Source organism: Muntiacus reevesi, chromosome 2 (assembly GCF_963930625.1).
Source record: "Muntiacus reevesi chromosome 2, mMunRee1.1, whole genome shotgun sequence".
Taxonomy (NCBI): Eukaryota; Metazoa; Chordata; class Mammalia; order Artiodactyla; family Cervidae; genus Muntiacus; species Muntiacus reevesi.
Genome location: NC_089250.1, coordinates 182,997,959 through 183,020,286, shown reverse-complemented (window position 1 = coordinate 183,020,286; position 22,328 = coordinate 182,997,959). Strand labels below are relative to the sequence as shown.

The window sequence follows — 22,328 nt, the reverse complement described above, 5'->3', positions numbered from 1 at the left end:
TGGCTGTACAAAGAGGCAAAAATAAGTTGAGTGTCTATGCTTCAAGCCTGGGCATTTTACTGTGTGTAAATCATGCTTCGATTAAAGACAAACAAATGCTATCATTCCCCCATGAGAAATACAGAAGGGCCGGAGTGTTGGCCCTCTTCTTGACTGCTGTATCTCGGGGCCCTGGAAGGGCGCCTGGTGCGGAGTGAAGGCTCAGTCACGTGGGCCGAATGATGCAGGGGTGATGGGGGCTTCTCGTGCCACCTATTACGTACAGAAGGTTTTCCTTCAGCTTTCCAGGTAGAAGGCCGTGTCGGCGGCGTTTCTTCACTAGCCCCCTGCTATAACAGAACGGGGTGGGTGTCTGCCTCCCTCTTCCCTCTGCTGGAAGGGCTCCATGGGGCTGCTGCTGATTCGCAGCCCGTGTTCATTTAAGAACTATTTGATGAAGTGTGCTGTATACAAAGCCCCGCTCCAGATCCTTCCAGGGTCCACTTTTAGAAGCAATTAGCTCTTGCTGGCATGAGGGGCAGGAAGGAAGTCCAGACAAAGGCTGACTTGGTCCATTCAGCCTGTTGGGCCAAACTCCTCTTGAGCTTCTCTCAACGAGGGACCACTGATGGCTTTCTGGAGGCAGATCCTGTGCCCTCCTCCTCCTCCCCCAAGCTGAGTGGGACGTGGTGCTGGACCCACATCAGACGTGCCAGATGAATTGGCCCGTTCTCCGACCAGGAAGGGCTCCAGTAGGTCCCTAGGACATGGCATCCCAGCCTCTCTGAAAAGCAGTAGCTAAACAAGAGCCGGGGCTGGCAGGAGATGGTGCACTTCCTGATCCTGGTACTTGCAAGAGTCTCAGCCCAAGACTGTGTATCCTATGCCCACACACAGCCCGGGCGCTCCCTTCCTCCCCGCTCGGGCTGGGCATCGGCTCGCCTTTGATAAGCTTTCCTCCCGTCCAACTTGCCCTGTGCACACTGGCCTGGTCACTCCATGTGATGACCTTGACAGGGGAGCTCTGCCCTCCCCTCTTGCTCCCCATATCCTAGTGCGTCCCACCAATAGCCCCTGACTTGGAATCCAAAGCCTCCATGGGAACCACCTCAGGTGGTTCTGCTTGGGATTTTGTCTCATTACACCCCGGGGGAAAAGGTCACCTCCCCACTGGGAAGGACTGTGATCTTTTCTCTGAAGATCTGGGATGCCTCCGGGACAAGACTCAGACCGGAATGGTACCGAGGACCATCAGGCTGGGGTGGTCAGGGCAGCCCAGCCAGCCCACAGGAGGAAAAGTCTGGCGAGTGACCCCTGGGAGGTGCTTTTCAGGGTCCTCACATTTCTCATGTCAGATGCCGCTGTTCCATCCAGTCGTTGTGGCATGAGAGCTCAGACGAAAAGCCAGTTTAGGGGAAAGGTTACAGACATGCACAGCTGGTGCCAGAAGTTCTCTTATTCATTCACTGATTAGTTCAGCCCACTGAGCCTTCACTCGGCGCCAGGTGGGTGACCCCAGTGGTGAACAAGACAGACCCTGTCCAGGTGCTCTGGTGTATGTGTGGGGGTGGGGTGGCGGGTTGGTTTGCTTTCTGTGGCTGTCTACTTCACACACAGTGAAATGCCAGCAGAGCGTCCCTGGTTCCTCTGCCTTCGGGGTATCTGTGAAACCTCTGGGAAGAGTCTCAATGTCCCGATGAGGAATCCTCCCCACTCTGGGCCTCCCAGACCTCCAGACCTTTAACTCATCCAGGCGAATCTGTAGCCTGTTCACTGCCCTGTCCAGCACGACATGATGGTCCTTTATCATCTCGATCTGGTGGCCCCAAACTCTCTCAAGTTCCTCCTCCTACAGAGGAGGAGACACAGACATCTGAGGCCTCTTCTCTTGAGGTCGCCACGGCCGGGAAGGGACTTGAAGAGGGTACTAGCCCGGGGTACCTGCCAGCCCACAGCCTCCTAAACCCTTGTTGGGGGAACCGTACAGCCGCCCACCCAGCCCCGCCCCAGCCAGAGCAGATCGGCCTCCTTTCGGCTACAGGACAGATGGTGCTTCTTCATCTGGAAGGGCAGGATCTGCCCTGGCTCTGGCCATGGACTCTGCTGTCACCTCAAGCCATCATCTTCTCAATGCCTTTTCTGCCCAGGACACTGACCTTCATCCTGGATTTCTGGAGGTTGCCAATCTTTTCTTGCAAGATGTCCACTGTTGACCCAAGCTTGGAAGAGGCTCCCATGTTAGCTGAAAGCAAAGGAGTGGGTGGCTGTCGGGGACAGGGATGGGGAAAGATGCTTCTAGAGCTCTATCTGCTTCTGCTATGAAGTATCTAAGATGATGTCTTCAAATAGAAGGAAGCTGTGAGCTTGGGGGCCTTTGAGGTCATTTAAAATTTTCTAGTGACATCTTTTAAAAGAAAAATCTAAAAATAAGCAGATGAAATTAATTTAAAAACTCTTTTTAACCCACTCTAATCCAAAATTGTACAGGAGGCAGTGATCAAGACCATCCCCAAGAAAAACAAATGCAAAAAGGCAAAATGATTGTCTGAGGAGACCTTACAAATAGCTGTGAAAAGAAGTGAAAGGCAAAGGAGAAAAGGAAAGATACACCCATTTAAATGCAGAGTTCCAAAGAATAGCAAGGAGAGATAAGAAAGCCTTCCTCAATGACCAATGCAAAGAAATAGAGGAAAACAATACAATGGGAAAGACTAGAGATCTGTAAATTAGAGAAAATTAGAAATACCAAGAAAATTAGAGATACCAAGGGAACATTTCATGCAAAGATGGACACAATAAAGGACAGAAATGGTATGGACCTAAAAGAAGCAGAAGATATTGAGAAGAGGTGGCAAGAATACACAGAAGAACTATACAAAAAAGATCTTCATGACCCAGATAATCACGATGGTGTGATCACTCACCTAGAGCCAGACATCCTGGAATGCGAAGTCAAGAGGGCCTTAGGAGCATCACTACAAACAAAGCTAGTGGAGGTGATGGAATTCCAGTTGAGCTATTTCAAATCCTGAAAGATGATGCTTTGAAAGTGCTGCGCTCAATATGCCAGCAAATTTGGAAAACTCAGCAGTGGCCACAGGACTGGAAAAGGTCAGTTTTCATTCCAATCCCAAAGAAAGGAAATGCCAAAGAATGCTCAAGCTATTGCACAATTGCATTCATCTTACACGCTAGCAAAGTAATGCTCAAAATTCTCCAAGCCAGGCTTCAAGAGTACGTGAACCGCGAACTTCCAGATGTTCAAGCTAGGTTTAGAAAAGGCAGGGGAACCAGAGATCAAACTGCCAACATCCGTTGGATCATTGAAAAATCGAGAGAGTTCCAGAAAAAACATCTACTTCTGCTTTACTGACTATGCCAAAGCCTTTGACTGTGTGGATCACAACAAACTGTGGAAAATTCTTAAAAAGATGGGAATACCAGACCACCTGACCTGCCTCCTGAGAAATCTGTATGCAGGTCAAGGAGCAACAGTTAGAACCAGACATGGAACAACAAACTGGTTCAAAATTGGGAAAGGAGTATATCAAGGCTGTATATTGTCACTCTGCTTATTTAACTTATATGCAGAGTACATCATGAGAAATGCTGGGCTGGATGAAGCACAAGCTGGAATCAAGGTTGCTGGGAGAAATATCAATAACCTCAGATATGCAGATGACACCACACTTATGATGGAGGGTGAAGAGGAACTAAAGAGCCTCTTGATGAAAATGAAAGAGGAGAGTGAAAAAGTTGGCTTCAAACCCAACATTCAGAAAACTAAGATCATGGCATCCAATCCCATCACTTCATGGCAAATAGATGGGGAAACAGTGGAAACAGTGATAGACTTTATTTTTGGGGGCTCCGAAATCACTGCAGATGGTGACTGGAGCCATGAAATTAAAAGACACTTGCTCCTTGGAAGAAAAGTTATGACCAATCTAGACAGCATATTAAAAAGCAGAGACATTACTTTGCCAACAAAGGTCTGTCTAGTCAAAGCTTTGGTTTTTCCAGTAGTTATGTATGGATGTGAGAGTTGGACTATAAAGAAAGCTAAGCGCTGAAGAATTGATGCTTCTGAGTTGTGGTGTTGGAGAAGACTCTTGAGAGTCCCTTGGACTGCAAGGAGATCCAACCAGTCCATCCTAAAGGAAATAAATGCTGAATATTCATTGGAAGGATTGATGCTGAAGCTGAAGCTCCAATACTTTGGCCACCTGATTTGAAGAACTGACTCATTTGAAAAGACCCTGATGCTGGGAAAGATTGAAGGCAGGAGGAAAAGGGGACGACAGAGGATGAGATGGTTGGATGACATCATCGACTCGATGGACATGAGTTTGAGTAAGCTCCGGGAGTTTATAATAGACAGGGAAGCCTAGTGTGCTGCAGTCCATGGGGTCACAAAGAGTCGGACACGACTGAGCAACTGAACTGAACTAAATCCAAAATAGTATCATTTTGGGAATTCCCTGGCAGTCCAGTGGTTAGGATTCCATGCATTCATTGCTGAGGGCATGGGTTCAATCCCTGGATGGGGAATGAAGGTCCCAGGAGCCGTAGCGCAAAAAAAAAAAAGCATCATTTTAACATGTGATCAACAAAATGATTAACAATAATTTCACATTCCTATTTTCATAGTAAGCCCTCAACATCCAATGTGCACTTTTAGATTTTTTTTTTAATGTGGATCATTTTAAAGTCTTCATTGAATTTCATACAATGTTGCTTCTGTATTATGTTTTTGTTTTTTTGGTCACGAGGTATGTGGGATCTTAGCTTCCTGACCAGGGATCAAACCCGTGCCCCCTGTATTGGAAGGCCAAGTCTTAACCACTGGACCACAGGGAAGTCCCTGGTGTGCACTTTGATTTGGACCACATGAGAACTTGAACTTGCCCCATTTCAGATATTTGACAGTCTTGTGGTATCCTACTAGACAGCTCAGGCCTAGGGAAACCTCTCTGGAATTTATTGCCCTTCCAGAAATGGTCCTGAGAAAAACTATGGAGTGTTTACTTGTGGGAGTTCATGAAATGTATTATCCCACAACAAGATGCAAAGACAGGTTTAACAAAAAAGGAGTGGGGTGACAAAAAGTACCCTATATCCAGTTTCAGAGGAGAGGCCAAAACGTGATGTTCAGGGCATAGCTAGGAGGGTATGAGAAACTGCAGCCAAGACACATTTACAAGCTATCTTTAGTTTTCTTAACAAAAGTGGCAGCTGGTCAGAAGTAGAGTTTGGGCTACTACGACTTTATGGTTTTTTTTTTTACTTTATGTTTTATATTTAAATTCATGACTGTCATAACCTGAGCTGTGCCCTAGGATTCAGAAATTGACATGGATCTTTTTGGCTGCTCAAAGTTCTACTTTTTCAAGATCCGTGGGACCGCACCTGCCCATCAAGGGTGGTGCCACATATGGATTCGACTTGGGCTAATTCAACTATTACACTTGGCAAAGAGCACAAAAGCAAGATAATGATTCAAAGAGGAGAGGACAGTGGATCTCAAAGTGGGTTCCCTGGGTCACCAGCAGCATAAGCAGCATCCCCTGGAATGGGTTATAAAGAGAAAGTCCAGGGTCCTACCCAGATCAACAAGCCAGATCTGGGGCTGGGCCCAGCAGTCTGTGACTTACCAAGACACCCAGGGATGCTGAGGCAAGCTTACAGTTCAGAACTTCTAGGGTAGGCCACTCCCTACCCTCCATTTCCCACAGTGAACATATGCTCAAAGTGGGCATGAACTGGGAGCATAAGTTTATTGGTCCTGTGTGTTCAGTCCTGTCCAACTCTTCACAGCCCCATGGCCTATAGCCCACCAGGCTTTTCTGTCCAGGGGGATTCTCCAGGTAAGAATACTGGAGTGGGTTGCCATTTCCTATTCCAAAGGATCTTCCTGACCCAGGGATGGAACCTGTGTCTCTTGCGCCTCCTGTATTGGCAAGCGGGTTCTTTACCACCAGTACCACCTAGGAAGCCCCCTATTGGTCCTACTGCCCCCTAGAACATGACTGTGGCCTTTAAGGAAATATATGTCTGCTCAGCTATTTTTCCTAATCCCAAGTTGACCACATCATCTGGGGTCTGTTCAGTGCTACTAACTGGTTGATCTGAACTTATCAAAACACTGTACAGCAGTACTGTTTTATGGACAATTTAAAGGGAATTTCCAAGAGTAATTCTGACTTGTGCTTTTCCCCCTTAAGCACCAACTTTAGACTGTAACCAGCCCTCTCCCTTAAGATAAGACCTCACTGTACATTCATTGTAAGAAAATAGACTAGTAAGAGGTTAATGCTTAAACCAAAGGAATGAATGGCTAATGGTGGTATTAGCCAAATGGTTACATTTTGTTGGGTAGCTAAATGGAGAGGAGGGACTTCTCAAAGGCCACAGGGAGGGCCTGAGCCCTCGTTACCCTTCCAGGAGTCAGGTCGGGCCTACCTAGATAAGTCATACGCTGCTGCAGGTTAGATGACAGCTGGGCAAACTCTTCTTTCAGGGTGTCGTGTCTAACGGGCATCTGGGCTATGTGGCTCATGGAATACCTGACAGCCTTCTTCTTGTCTTCGGGGGTCGTGGCATGTTTGGCAGCCAGCATGGCCTGGGACAGGGCCGTGTCGGGAGGGACAACGACAGAAGAGTATGCAGGAGAAAGCAAGTCCTCATGCTCCACCTCCAGCAAGTCTTCCATCTTGTCCCCAGGGAAGGCCCCATGCGAGGGCCCCGCACCCAGAAACTCTGCAAGGACCCCTAAGGGCCCGGCTGAGGCTGCGGCTGTTGCTACAGTGGCCAGTTTGGTGGCGGGGGCGTCCTTGATTAGCTTGGCAGCGGCCTTGGCTGCCCGGGCCGCCGATGCGGCCACATCAGAGGTGTAGGAGGCAGCGGCCGCGGCCGTGAGGGCAGCGCTGGGTTTCATCTGCTGAACGGCAGACCGGAATCCCTTAGGGAGGCCTCCTGTGGGGACCTCAGCTCTCAGGGCTCTGTCCCGAGGGCCTCCCCTTTCCATGGAGGAGTATTCCTCCATTTCTGAGAGAGCTGAGAGCTTGGACATGTCTCCCTGGCGGTACATGGACCGCTGCAAACGAGGCCAAGCTGAGCCCAGCTCCATGGCTGGGGGTGGAGCCCTGAGGCCCCGGAACCTGGCAGGCGGGAAGCCCATTGGGCCTAGGCCAGGCTGGAAGCCCCAGAAAGGCCAAGGGCTGGTCCCGGGAAAGCCTCTGGGAGGAGGCCAGCCTTGCGGTGGTACAGTCCAGGATCCTGATGGTGTGGGTTGAAGGCCTGGGGCAGGTTCCAGTTCAGGGGCAGGCCCGGGTCCGAACGCAGGCCCAAGTTCGGATGAAGGCCCACGTCCAGGTGCAGGCCCAGGTCCCAACGCAGGCCCAGGCCCAGGAGCAGGCCCGGGTTCGAACTCAGGCCCAGCTTCGGATGAAGGCCCAGGTCCAGGTGCAGGCCTGGGTCCAAACGCAGGCCCAGGCCCAGGCCCAGGTCCAGGCACAGGCCTGGGTCCCAACACAGACCCAGGCCCAGGCCCAGGCTCTAGCACTTGGGGCTGGTCTGGCCCCTCAGCCCCAAGGAGCAGAGCTGCTTGGGCAGACTCCTCCTCCAGCATCTGCCCTGGCACCTGGTACTGCCAGATGGTCTCCAGGAACCTGGGGTGCTGGATGGCCTCTGAGAAGTGGCTGAGACCCCCTCCTCCGTGGTCCTCGGCTGTCTGAGCAACGGTGGTCTCCGAGGTGAGCTCTGAGATCCGCCACAGGTCGGAGTCTCCCAGCAGTTGTGGAGCAGCTCCCTGTGGGATGTGGGGCTGGGCTGGTGGGGCTGCTCCAGACCAGCTCATGGTCACCCTGTCACCCGTCCCTCCCCGACCCTGGTCCCCCTCCACCACGTCCTTCACTTACCGGGATGAACATGGCCTCGTGGAGACTGCTCCAGAGCACCAGGTCCTCAGGTTTGGGGATGGCGGTCACCTTGCTCTGGAGAGAAGTCTGCGGGTGGGATGGGGAAGGAGGTGGGGAACAAGGGTTGTGAACCCAGAGGGTGCGGTGCTCTCAGTGGCTTCCTCCTCCACAGCTGCCCTCCACACTTGCAAATAGAGGGGCCTTTCCAGACTGTTCTCCTCCTCCCCCCTCCCCACCGCCGTGCATCCCTGGGCCTGGAGGGCGTGGATCTGGGGTGGGAGGATGGGGCCGGGCCCTCACCACTTCCCGCTGCAGCACACTCATCTTCCGTTTCTGCCCTCTCAAATCTTCTGAGAAGGCGTCTATTCTTTGTGGACTGATCTGTCAAATGAGCCAAGCCTGTGAGCCAGAGTGTACAGGGTCTGGTCCCGGCCCAGTTTCTCCCCCAGTGCATTCTTGCATTCTCCCCAAATGCAAGACCTTAGACTGAGAAACCGAGAGGGAAGAACAGTTTCCAAAACAAGTGCTTCCCATGGAGTGGGAAAGGGTTCCTTGGGCAAATAAGTTTGGGAAATGCTAGGCTTAAAAATCATGTAAGGGGTTTCTGTACTGTAGGACATTGTGGAGCCTTCAGTGGACCAAAGTACATTAAGAATCTCCAAGGGAAAAAAAAGTCTCCAAGAAGCAGGTTGAGAAGGCATTGTTGCCAAACAGATTTGACCAAGGATCCTATTTAGCGTTTCATAATACAGTTTCCTGATGGTCCCCTTGCTGCTACAGAGGGGAGCTACCCAGCCCAAGAATGAAGTTCTCAGAGTTGCCATGATGACCAAATGTGTACACTGACCTGTACATTAGGGATGATAAGGTAAATAATGTTATCTGGGGGCAAGTTGTAAAACCTCAGCCAAAAAACTAGCTGGAGGGTGTGGAGGCCTAGCTTTTGAGCCCAGATCTGACTCACCAGCTGTGACCTTACATTTCAGGGATTCTATATCCTTTCACATCATGCAATGTCTGGGGTGATATCCTTATGGCTACAGAAGGAGCTAGAATATATGCCTATGCTAGGTTTACTCTACTTTTCAGTGTGAACAAACTTTTCCAGACAAATAATAAGTATTCTCTTTCTGCTAAGTTGATGGACTTTAAGTCTGGAGCTGCCAGAACTTGAGAAGTACCTACCTGAGAACAAACCCAACCCAGAGGGAAGTACCACTGAAGGAGAAACTTTGACGTGGTATGAGAACCTTGATCCAGCTGTACCTGACAGCATTCCTGACATTTTTAGTAAATGAAACAATAAATTATTTTGCCTAAGGCAGAATGAACTAGGTTTTTGTCACTCAGAAATGTCTTTTCACAGTAGGGTAAGGATCGTGGTGGAAACTGCAGAGAGTTCAGTGGGATGGGCCAAGTGGCTGGGCCATGTCAGTCCCCTTCTCTTGCCCCCATGGCTATATTCTTTGACTAAGAACAGGCTTCTTGAGTTTATCTGGTCATCCCAACCACCAGAGGTCCAAGCAGCATGACCACTGTGAGGGATGCTGGGGAGGGTCTACCTTCTCAAACACGTCTTTCAGCATGGCCACCTCCTTCCTGAGGGTTTCAACGGAGACCTTCAGTGCATAAATGTCCGTGAGCAAATCCTGCAGGGTTCTTATGGACTGAAGACGGGAAGAGGAAAGGAAAATGTGAAGTTGAGTGTAGTTAGCGGAAAAGACAAGTTAAATGTGGAAGCTCTCTGGTGGTGGTCATGGTTCTAGAAGTCTTCTTGGCTCTTCCAAGGCCTAGGCTGAAACATATCCAGAGGTCATAAAATGACACTGAAGTTAATCTTGCTCTGAGCTCTCAGGGGCCCTAAGTGGGAAGGGGGCAGCCCTGGGTTTGAATGTGTTCAGTAAGCAGGAGTCATTCATCATGAAGCATCACATGCCCTTTAATGAGAACCATTGGAGGATCAACAAAGCAGTTACTGGATTTACATTTTTAAAGGGTTCTTATGGCTGCATGTGTAGATTGACCCTGGGAGGGTAAAGGGAAAAGCCAGATGAGGAGGGAGGAAACTTCAAAGCAAGAGCTGATGGGTGCAGTACTAATCTTATAGCTCAGCTCTACCAATGACTGGGGCTGTTACAGCATTTTCCTAGATTTTGAAGTCCTCAATCATTAAACGGAGAAGGCAATGGCAACCCACTCCAGTACTCTTGCCTGGAAAATCCCATGGATGGAGGACCCTGGTAGGCTGCAGTCCATGGGGTTGCTAAGAGTCGGACACGACTAAGGCGACCTCACTTTCACTTTTCAGTTTCATGTACTGGAGAAGGAAATGGCAACCCACTCCAGTGTTCTTGCCTGGAGAATCCCAGGGACGGGGGAACCTGGTGGGCTGCCATCTATGGGGTCACACAGAGTCGGACATGACTGCAGCGACTTAGCAGCAGCAGCAGCAATCATTAAATGGGTATGAAAAAATGTGATAATGTACATAGAGGGTATAGTGCATAGTTAGGCATTCAGATAACAAAAATAACAAACAGTGAAATGGCAGAAGTCCTTCTTATCGGTGGTGGTAGTGGTGGTGGTCTAGTTGTTAAGTCATGTCTGATTCTTGTGACCCCATGGACTATATAACCTGTCAGGCTCCTCTGTCCATGGGTAATTACATTAAATGTAAATGTAAACATTAAAAGGCACAGATTGGCAGAATAGATAAGCAAATATGATCCAACCTCATACCATCTAAAAGATTCACATTTTATTATCTATTTATTAATTTTAGGCTGTGTTGTGCAGCATGTGGGATCTCAGTTCTCCAACTAGGGATCATCTAGTTGTGGTGTGCAGGATCCTTAGTTGTGCCATGTGGGATCTAGTTCCCTGACCAGAGATTGAACCTGGGCGAGGTAGGGTAGTGCATTGGGAATGCAGAGTCTCAGCCACTGGACATCAGCGAAGTCCTAAGATATAACAATTATAAACGTATATACACCTAGTAGTGAAGCCCTAAAAATATATGTGGCAAAATCTGAGAGAATGGAAAGGAGAAATAGTTGAGAACTTCAATATCCCATTTTCAATAATGGATAAAACAGCTAGACAGAAGATCATCAAGGAAACAGGAGATTTGAACATCACTATAGACCAAATGTATATAACAGATATCTACAGGATACTCCACTCAACAGCGGCAGAATACACACAGGACATTCTACAGGATAGCCTATACTAAGGCCATAAAACAAAACTCAATAAATTTAAAAAGGATTGAAGTCACACAAAATGTATGACTTTTGTATAACAAAAATATATAACAAAGGAATTAGAGATCAGTAGCATCTGATTTGGAATTTGAAAGTTCACAAATATATGGAAAATAAACAGCCCTGTCCTAACTAAACAATGGGTCAAAGAAGAAATTGCAAAGGAAATAAGAAACGCTTTGAGATGAATTAAAATGAAAATACTATGACTTACCTAGAGATCCAGGTGTTAAGACTCCCTGCTCCCAACGCAGCAGGCCTAGGTTTGGTCTCTGGTCTTGGAACTAGAGCCCACATGCTGCAACTATGAATCTGCACGCCACAACTAAAGATCCTGAGTGCAGCAACTAAGACCCAGTGAAAGTGAAAGTGAAGTCGTGTCCGACTCTGTGCAACCCCGTGGACTGTAGCCCACCAGGCTCCTCCATCCATGGGATTTTCCAGGCAAGAATACTGGAGTGGGTTGCCATTTCCTTCTCCAGGGGATCTTCCCGATACAGGGATCGAACCCCGGTCTCCCACATTGCAGGCAGACGCTTAACCCTCTGAGCCACCAGGGAAGCCCCAAGACCCAGTACAGCCAAATAAATAAATAAGTAAATAAATAAATAAATAAATAACTTTTTAAAAAATAAATAAAATGAAAACACAAACACACCAAAACTTATGGGATGTAGCTAAAACAGTGTTTAAAGAGAAATTTTAACTGGAAGTGACTATATTAACAAAGAAGAAAGATCTCAAATCAACAGTCTAGCCATTAACCTTAAGATACTGGGGAAAGTAGATCAAAATAAACCTAAAGGGGGTAGGAAAAATAAAATGATAAAGATTGGAGTGGAAATTAATGAAAGAGAAAATGAAGAATAACACAGGAAATCAATGAAACTAAAAGCTGGTTCTTTGAAAAGGTCAACAATAAACCTTTTGCTAGATTGACCAAGAGAAAAAGAGAAGATTCCAATTACTAGAATGAGAAATGAAATAGGGAACATTGCTATTGACCCTACAGAAATAGAAAGAATTATAAAGGAATACTATGAACAGTTGTATGCCAAGAGATTAGAAAAGTTGGATAAAATGGACAAATTCCTAGAAAGACATAAACTTCCAAAGCTGACTCAAGAAAAAAATAGATAATCTGAATAGACCTAAAACAAGTAAAAGGATTGAATTATCAAAACAAAAGCAACACATGAAAAAAGGCCAAGCCCTGGTGGCTCCACCGATGACTTTTATCAAACCTTTAAAGGAGAATTAATACCAACTCTTAACACATTATTGACTAGAGACGTATTAACACTACCGGTGTTAGTTTCTGCAAAAATCCCTGGATCAGTAATGTGTTAACAAACTTTCCCAGGGACTTCCCTGGTGGTCCAGTGGTTAAGAATCCACCTGCCAATGGAGGGCATGCAGGTTTGATCCCTGGTCCAGGAAGACCCCACATGCCACAGAGCAACAAAGCCCATGCGCCACAACTATTATGGGCCACACGCCACAACTAGTGAAGACCACTCGCCTAGAGCCCGTGCTCAGCAACAAGAGAAGCCACTGCAATGAGAAGCCCACACACCACAACGAAGAGTAGCCCCCCACTCACTGCAACTAGAGATAGTCTGTGCACAGCAATGAAGATGTAGTGCAGCCAAAAATGAATAAGTAAATAATAGATCTGGTAAGAAAAAAAACAACCCCAGACTTTTCCAAAAACAGAGGAATTCCAAAGTTATTCTATGAGGCCAGTATTGCACTGATAAAAATCAAAGACACCACAGGAAAACTACAATATGGATGCAAAACTCCTCAACAAAATGCTAGCAACTGACCCCATAAACATATAAGACAAATAATCCAATTAAAAATGGGCAAAGATCTGAACAGACATTTCTCCAACTATGATATACAAATGACCAATAAGCACAAGAAAAGATGTTCAACATCATTAGTGATAGTCGCTCAGTTGTGTCTGACTCTTTGCAACCCCATGGACTGCAGCCCATACAATTGATAAATACAATTATTTAGCAAAAAAAAAAAAAAAATTACTGATACATGCTATAGATAAACCTAAAGATATTATAGTAAGTGAGGAATGGGGCTCAAGGAGGCACAGGAATGGAAAATGACAGCTAATGGTTTAAGTGGGTTCTTTCCGGGTTGTTGGAAATGTCCCAAAACTGACTGTGAAAGTTGCACGTGTGAGTATACTAAAATCACTGCATTGTACGTGTGCATATGCTAAGTCGTTTCAGTCATGTCTGACTCTTTGAGACCCCATGGACTATAGCCCACTGGGCTCCCCTGTCCACGGGGTTCTCCAGGCAAGAATACTGGAGTGAGTTGCCATGCCCTCCTCCAGGGGATCTTCCCAACCCAGGGACTGAACCCATGTCTCTTGTGTCTCCTGCACTGGCTGGCAGGTTCCTTACATCAAGCACCACCTAGGAAGCCCACTGCATTGTACACTTCCTTTTAAACTGAGGTATAAGGACTTCCTTCCCTGGCAGTCCCGTGCTCAAGGCCTCGCCTTCCAGTGCAGTGGGTGCAGGTCTGATCTCTGTCCTGGGAGCTAAGACCCACCTGCCTCGCAGCCAAAAAACCAAAACATGAAACTGAAGCAGTTTGCTAACAACTTCAGTAAGGACTTTAAAAATGGTTAAAAAAAAAACAAACTTAAATAAATTGAGTATAATTGGTATATAACATTGCCATACACTTTAAATGGATGAACTCTCTGTTATGTGGAATATATCTCAATAAAGCTTTAAAAATTAGCATTTTTGTTTTACCTGGGGGAAACTGTCAACACTGTCTATTGGATAGTATTCATGAGTTATTGTTAATTTTGCTGGGAGTGATATGGTATGAAGAGACCGGTTTTCCAAGGCCTTATCTGCTGTAGGAGGAAAAACGCTTTTCAGAGAAATCTACAAGGACCAGGTCCCCCATCTATGTAGGACTCCTCCCCCTCCCCCTGTCTCTCCAGGTGCAACCGGGGCACCAAGTTACCTGAGCAAGTATCAAACTCCCTCCCATGGGGAAGTGCAGGGCAAACCCAGAAAAGACGGCCTGGCTGCCCTGCGGGCAAGGGCTGCACCAGAGAGAAGGAAGACTTCTCAAGAGGCGCTGTCTCAAAGGCTCAGCGGTAAAGAATCCACCTGCAATGCAGGAGACTCAGGAGACGTGGGTTCGTTTCTTGCATTGGGAAGATCCCCTAGAGGAAGGCATGGCAACCCACTCCAGTATCCTTGCCTGGAGACTCCCAGGGACAGAGGAGCCTGGCGGGCTACAGTTCTTAGTGTCACAAAGAGTTGGAAATGACTGAAGCAACTTAGCATGCACAGTGGGACCCATGAGTGTATTTATGGAAACAGGGTGAGCCCGAACAATCTTAATATTAAACAACAAACAATGGCCCCTCATTTTCCCCTGTGAGGCTGGTGGCCAGCCAGCAGGAGTTATCATCACAGATGAGATAACCGAGGCCTCAAGGAGACAGGCAGGGGCTTCTAAACAACTTTCTAAAGCTCCTGGTCAGGGCTGCCTGGGAGGTGTGGGCGGGGCCTGGGAACCTGCGATTCTGGAAGACTCCCTGGTGCCGAAAGTCTGGGTTGGCACCTCCATGGAAGTCATGGAGACGATGCACAGTGAGCCAGGAGCCCATGCTTTCTAACTCAGCAGTTCTCAGTGGGGCAATCTGGCCCCCAGCGGGCATCTGGCCAAGTCTGGAGACATTTCTGGTTGTCATGACTTAGGGGTGCCCCTGTCCTCTGGTGGTTGGAGGCCAAGGATGCTGCGTAGTGTCCCTCAGTGCACGGGACAGTCTCCACCACAGAGAATCCTCTGGCCCCAGATGTCAACCATGCCGAGGGTTAGAAACTGCAATCTAAGCCTGCTTAGTGAGGCCCTGCTGTCCCTCCCCCGAGTCCCCAAACCCGGCAGTGTGCTGACCAGGGGCACCCACCCACATGCCATGCCTGTAGGCCCTCCCAAGCTGTCTCTCCAGGCATCCCCTCGGTGCCTGCCTTAGTCTCCAGGGCGCCATTCACCCTGTCTGGGATGGATGCTGGGGCTGGCAGGCTTGTCTTTCCCCATAAAGGGTGGCATTTGGTCTGCCAGACTGACTGATGCAGGCGGAGGTGGGGAGGATGGTGGGGGTAGCTTGCAGACTCTTAGTTAAGCAACCTGCACCGCCCTAGAACCCGCTACCATGGCAACCCTGACAATGGGTCACCGTGGCAACCCCAGCACCCTCAGCCAGGCTGGGACTTGGTGACATTCTGTAACAGTGGTGGGGATATTCCTAGGTGCACAAGCAGTCCTCTGAGGGCGGCGTGACCAGTTCCGAACCTCTCCACCAGTCCGCTGTGTGAGCTGGCTGAGACATTCTGGGTAATCGTGATTTCTAAAAGCCTTCATCCATCAAGGCAGGCTGCTCTGGAGGGGCTGACACCTCAGACACCATCCAGCTCCGAGGCCTGCGTAACCTGCCCTCAGTCACCCCTGCAGCCTGCTGTGTGTCTAGTAACAATTCTTATCTTAAGGTCTATCTGTCTGTGGTTAGTACAGTCACTCTGGCTCTCTTCGGGCTGTTACTTGTGTGCAATATCTTTTTCTACCCTTTTATTTTCAACCTGTTTGTCTTTGAATCAAAGTGTGTCTCTTGGAGACAGCATATGGGTTAGATGATGTGTTTTTTTCTTTCTTTCTTTTAACTGATTCTGCCAACCCCTGCTTTTTGCACATATGGTAAAACACACAAAACAATACTAAAGTGCACAACTGGGCGGCATTCGGCACATTCACAAGTGTGTACGACCATCACCACTGTTTAGTGTTCCAGAACATTTTCATCACCCCCAAAAGAAACCCCGTTCCCAACAGCACTCAACCCCCAGCCCCTGGCAACCGCCACTTTCTGTCACCACAGACTGGCCTATTCCGGGCAGACTGCCTGTGAACAGAGTCGTGCACGGTGTGGCCTTCTGTGCCCAGAGGCTCTCACTGAGCACGGGATTTACGGTTCACGCTGTGCCGCTTTGCCCCTCCTCTCATCAGGTCACCTTGGCCAGAACAGACAGCCAGCTTTGTGCTGAGCAGTTCCCACACTTTATCTTGCTTAATTGTTTTAACAATCTTGGAAGGAGGAAGCCACGGCCACCCCTCACCCCTTCCGGGTGATAAGTGGCGGGGCATCTCAGCGTCCACATTCCTATGCCTTCCGCTTGCCCACTTGGCACAGGCTGACACTGGTTCCCTGTTTTCTAACCCTGACCTCTCTGCACCTCCATTTCCTCATCTGTAAGCTCAGGATAATGATAGTACCTGCCTCTTAGAGTCAATAAGAAGATTGACAGAGGAATAGATGTAGCGCCCGGCTCACCTGGCACGCGGTGAGCTCTTATTCTCAAGCTCATTCCCCCGGGGGATGGGGCCAGTCAGGGAGCAAGGGCGAAAGGGAAGTGAGGAGAAGGGGCGTGAGCCCCAGCAGTCAGGCTGGTGGACTCTGGCCTGTGCTTCTCGTGGCCCAGCGACTCTGGGTTCTAGGAAGGGAGTTAGGTTTGTCTGTTTCTGACTTCTCTCCAAAACACTGGCACCGGGGCTCCCATCTTTCTCAGCTTAGATGTAAAGCCCAGTGGCCCCTGTGTGTGGATACCGTCTGGGATGCCTGCTACTCCAGGCAGTGGGAACAGGCCCCCAGGGGCTCTAATTCTTAGGCACCACCCTGCCTGTCTGGCCAGGAGTGGATGCCTGATCCCAGGTGTGCTGTCTCATTCTCTTACCCCAAAATTATAATCAGAAAACCTGGAGACTGGCAGCTGGAAGCTGAGACGGGTTTTTTTTTTTTTTTTTTTTTTTTTGAGACGGGTTAAAGTCATATTCAAGATGCAGGTCTGTGAAGGCTATCAGGCCCGCCCTATCAGGCCCGCCTACCTACTTCTTCCTTTTTTGCTGCTGCTGCTGAGAAACCCCTGTGTCCTTCAAATAATACACTCCTTTGTTTAAAAAGAATCTCAACCCAAATGCCCATCAACAGGTGAGTGGTTAAACCCAATGTTGTCTGGCCCTACAACAGAATATTATTCAGCCATAAAAGGGGGTGAAGCACAGACCCAGGCTACAATGTGGGTGAACCTGGGACATCTGGTGCTCAGACAGAGAAGCCAGACACAAAAGGCCACATATTGTATGATTCCATTTATGCGAAATGCCCAGACTTGGTAAATCTTTAGAGCCAGAGAGCAGATAGGTCTTGTCGGGGGGGTGGGGTGGGGAGTGACAAGGACACAGGGTTCCTTTTGGAGCCACGGAAACGCTTTAGAAGGGGACGGGGTGGTGCTCGTATTACATTATCAATGAGCCAAAATGCCACGCAGTTGTTCACTATGTGCTATGCGACTTGCACCTCAATTTAAAAAAGAAGAGTGTTGGGGAGTTCCCTGGTGGTCCAGGGGCTAAGACTCTGTGCTCTCTATGCAGGGGGCCCAGGTCCCATCCCTGGGTCAGGGGACTAGATCCCACATGCCGTAACCAAGACCCGAGCTGCCAAACAAATATAAAAATATTTTTTAAAATAAAAATAAATGTAAACACAAGAGTGTTAACCTAAGACATCCTGAAATGATCCCTCCGTGTGACAGATGTCCTCTGGTGCCCCCACAAATCCATCCTCCGCCCCCGCTCAGTGCCCCCAGAAGCTGACCCGCAGGTACTGTGCCCTCCACACCTCGGGGTGCTCTGACTTCTGGCCCTACTGTGTGACCAATGGGAGGAAGGGAGGAGAGAGGAGCCAGGGTATTTATTCCCCAGGATCCAACTCTTCCCCAAGGCTACAGCTCCGGATGGATAACTGTGTGGGGGGTGGGAGGCAGGCGAGCGAGTGGTCCAAGGTGGGTCCTGAAACAGGAGGCCTCGGCTCGCCGCCTGCCCCACCGTCAGAGGCTCTGCACTCTCAGCCAACCATGAGCATTTCTGGCTGGCAAGTTTCCTTGCCTGGACGTCCTATGCTTCCCAGGGGGCTCAGATGGTAAAGAATCCGCCAGTGATTCAGAAGACCAGGGTTTGATCCTGGGTCGGGAAGACCCTCAGAGAAGGAAATGGCAACCCACTCCGGTATTCTTGCCTGGAGAATCCCATAGACAGAGGAGCCTGGGGGCTACAGTCCATGGGGTCGCAAAGAGTCAGATATGACTGAGCAACTAACACTTTCCGTTTCCTCACCTGCAGATCCTATAGGTCTTCGATTATTTTTTTTTCCCACTGAGGTGAGATTCACATAATATACCGTTTGAAAGCGTATTGTTCAGAGAATGCATTTAGGGCATTCACAATGCGGTGCAATCGCCAGCTCTTTGTGGTTCCAAAACCTCGTCATCACCCCCAAAAGGAAGCCCCGTAGCCACCAGGCAGTCCCTCCCACCCCCGCTCCCTCCAGCCGCTGGCAGCCGCTCATCTGCTCTCTGTCTCTGTGCATGCGCCCCCTCCGGACACTGTGGCCTTCTTTCCTCTACGCTGATGAGGGACGCCAGCCTGGCCACTCAGGTTGCTAAGTCAGGTTCCACCTGAGTCCAAAGCTGAATCCCTCCCCCTGTTTAAGGGAAGGGCCTCTCATCGGGGGTGGGGGGGGGGTAGGGGTGAACGCCGGGGCAGGAGAGTCAAGGGGAAGGGCCGTGTCTGGAGACTGGGCGGCTTACCTTGGCAACAGCCTCCTCGTTGCCCTCCACTTTCTTCCGGAGCCTGATCAGGTTCCACAGCTCCTGGGCGGGCTGCCTGGTGCCCTGGCTGCTCTCCAGCAGCTGGGCGGTGGACGGCACGTCCCTCAGGGCGGCCAGCTGGCTCTCCAGCATGTCCACGCGGCTCACCAGGTGGTCGAAGATGTTGCCGAGCCTCTTCAGGGGGCTGAGGGTGGGCTGGGCGTCCCCTTCCCGTGGCGGGAACGTGACTGACATAGAGGCTTGGAGGAAGTCCTCATCCCCTGAGAGATCCTTCTCGAGCTCCGCCATGTGGATGTGCTCCAGGATCCCATGGAGCAGGAAGTGCAGGGCCTTGAAGTTCACCACCCCACACTGCGGGATGGCGATGTTGACCAGCTCTGAGAACTTGAGTGAGAAGCTCATCTTGCCAGGGTCATGGGCTGGCCCTGGCCGGCCTTCTGGGCATGCGTGGGGACAAGCGGTGGCTTTCAGTGGACCCTCGGGTGGTACGGACAGGTCCTCAGGCTCCTGGGGGGCCTGCAAGTCACAGTGGTCAGGGAGAGAATGGCCTCTGCCCCAGTCGGAGCTCAGATCACTTTCCAGTTGCTAGGACACCAGAGAACGTGGGCATGTGGGTGAGCTTCTGAGAGCCTAGGGTGGGCAGGGTAGCTGCTCAGTTAGTCGCTGAGGAATGTTCTGACAGGCCCGTGGGCCATCTTTTATAAATACGCTGTGCGTGCTAAGTCGCTGGGGCGTCTCTCCAGTTGAGATGTGCAGGTTTCGGTAGTTGGGGCGGGTGGGCTTAGTTGCCCTTGTGGCATGTGGGATCTTGGTTCCCTGACCCGGGATGGAACCTGCGTCCCCTGCTTTAGGAGGCAGATTCTTAACCACTGGACCTCCAGGCAAGTCCCCAGGCTGACTTAATTCAAGTCTTTCAGTTATGTAAGAGCCGATGACCCCTTCTGGGAAGCAGGCAGGCGGGTGACAGAGAAGCACCTCACTCCTCGGAAGCTTCTAGAATCAGGACTCCTCCTCGGAGTTAGGAAACCCTAGGTTCCTGCTCTGGGAGCCCAACAAACTGAGTAAATGTCAGTTCAATAGCAGATACCAAAGTAAGGCCTGAATTTCTCCTTGTGTAACTGAAGAGAATTCATGTTGGAGCAGACACTTTTTGTAGCACCAGTGTAAATTTCACATACACCATCAGTCAAGTATGCAGCTCATGATGGGCCTCCAAAAAAAAAGGTCAATGGGGTCTCTAGGGAAGGACCAGCCTGACTCTGGGGTGGTTTTCATGGTCTGGGTTTGGCAATCAAGGTCTCTATCCTCAGGATCTGGTACCAGAATGAACAGCCCATTTTGTTTCTGACAACCAGTTGCATTGTGGTGTGTGATGTCTGCTGTCCAAAGCCTGAAGTGCAGTGTCTGCTCAGTGAGAGGACCAGACAGCTCACATGTACGAAAGCAGGAGGTCTAACCACACACAGTCCAGCTAATGACCTCCTTCCCAGCACGCTTCTCTCTAGGTACCGAGATGAGCATCCTGGGGTTGACGCCAGCCTCCCGTGGCTACAAGGGGGTGCAAAAGGGGAGAGGCAGCTTGGAGAGGGAACTGGCCCCACGGGGTGGGGCTCTGTTCACTCCCGTGACAGTAACTTCCCAGGAGCCCTGACTGACAAGGCTGCTGTGCCCCGTGATGGGCTCAAGATCTAACAAGACCAGTCCCGGTCGTGTCTGAACTTAGCCAAGAACTCAGTGTCATCCAAACTACAAACATGACCACGTGTAACAGCAGACTCCCCGGTCCCAACCCAAGGCGTGATGGGCTCTTCCCTCCTCCCTCTCTGGCAGGGGCCACATGCCCTTAAGCCAGGGGCCGCTCCACTGAACTTCTCCTCACAGGGCCGGCCACGCTCAGCCCACCGGACCCCCCATGCACCCACTGCATAAGCAGGCATGCAGGAGCTGCACGCTGGGGACTCCCGCTCCCAGGCCACCTCATCAGTCAAGAACTGACCCTTGAAGCCAGCAGCGTGCTGAGCCCATGACACCTGCAGCCTCAGATGGAGGTCCCGGTAACGGTGGGTTCAGCTGCCTCCGAGTGGCCACCACGGTATCTGGCTGGTACTTCTTCAGACCTGGACCTTCCTGCTCAGGGTGTAATACCCACCAGGCACGAGCCACCTCAGCAGCCCTGCTCAGCCATTGGTTGGTGCCGCAGTGGGCCCCTCCCCCGAGTAAGCTTCTCGACATTGAGCACTCGATATGGTCTACCAGCAACCATCAGTGGTCCTGCTCACCACTGGTTGGTGCCGCAGTGGGCCCCGCTCCCTCCCGTATACAACAGGAGCCGGATTTCCACTGAGGGAAGATGGTGTTTTTGAGACACCAGTCTGCCATCTTCTCAGTCTGCTACATGTGCTCATTCGCTCAGCTGTGTCCAACACTGCAACCCTAGGGGCTGTAGCCCATCAGGTTCCTCTGTCCATGGGATTCTCTAAGGCAAGAACACTGGAGTGGGTTGCCATGCCCTCCTCCAGCATCTTTGCAACCCAGGGATCAAACCCGTGTCTCTGATGTCTCCTGCACTGGCAGGCAGGTTCCATACCACTGGCACCACCTGGGAAGGCTCTCTGTCTGCTAGGTTTCCAATTTAAGTCACCATTCCTTGTTCCAACAACTCAGCTCCTGATTTACTGGCCTGTCGTGTGGTGAGCAGAAAGAGCTTGGGCTTAGTAACAACCACATGGCCCCTGTCCTGGCTGAGCCGAGTGACTGCCTCTTGACCAGTTAGACCATTAGACTGGCTTCGTTCCTCCAGCCTTCGAGATAAGACTGGTTAAAACACCAGTCACAGAACTCCCTGCTTCCCAAAAGCGCCAGCTCACCCCAACCACATGATAACACTCCCCACATTGCCCGACAAGGGCCGAGTTCCAGGACAAGTCCTTCTGCCTTAGCCTTTCTGTGAGATGCCCCAGGGGTCCCCACTATGAGGTGAGACCAAGATTTCTATTTAATTTGGCCATGTGTGCAGCTGATGGGATCTCAGTCCTCCAACCAGGGATTGAACCTGGGCCATGTCAGTGAAAGCACCGAATCCTAACCACTGGACCGCCAGGGAACTCCCCATAGACTAACAGTTCAGGTGCTACCTACCTTGACATCCTTGGTCTCATAGGCTCCTTGGTTTCCCCTGCTCTCATCAGACGTACTCCCACCCAGCAGGAAAGCACCCCCTCACCCTGCTAGATCCCCCTTGAGCCGGATCAGCTGCACTCCAGCCCACACTCAGTCTGAGGGTCCTCAATTCCCTGCCAGACAAGCCCACCTAAGAGTTCACCTGCCATAACTAAAACTCCTGTACTATAACTAAAGATCCTGCAAGCCACAGTGGAGATCAAAGATCCTTCGTGCTGCAACTAAGACCTGGCACAGCCAAATAAATAATGAATGTTAAAAATAAAATA

At 50.1% G+C, this 22,328-nt stretch overlaps 1 protein-coding gene across 1 annotated transcript in view; it reads right to left on the bottom strand.

Annotated features, from left to right (window-relative positions):
• Nucleotides 1-19,281, bottom strand: part of C2H16orf96 (chromosome 2 C16orf96 homolog) — a 41,220-nt gene extending 21,939 nt beyond the window's left edge. The window contains exons 1-7 of the mRNA XM_065919277.1: nt 18,859-19,281; nt 9,461-9,565; nt 8,199-8,279; nt 7,899-7,985; nt 6,442-7,789; nt 2,136-2,221; nt 1,718-1,828 (exon numbers count right to left, since the gene is read on the bottom strand). Coding sequence (XP_065775349.1) covers nt 1,718-1,828; nt 2,136-2,221; nt 6,442-7,789; nt 7,899-7,985; nt 8,199-8,279; nt 9,461-9,565; nt 18,859-19,281 — 2,241 coding nt within the window. The remainder of the gene's footprint in view (nt 1-1,717; nt 1,829-2,135; nt 2,222-6,441; nt 7,790-7,898; nt 7,986-8,198; nt 8,280-9,460; nt 9,566-18,858) is intronic.
• Between the last annotated feature and the right edge of the window lie 3,047 nt (nt 19,282-22,328).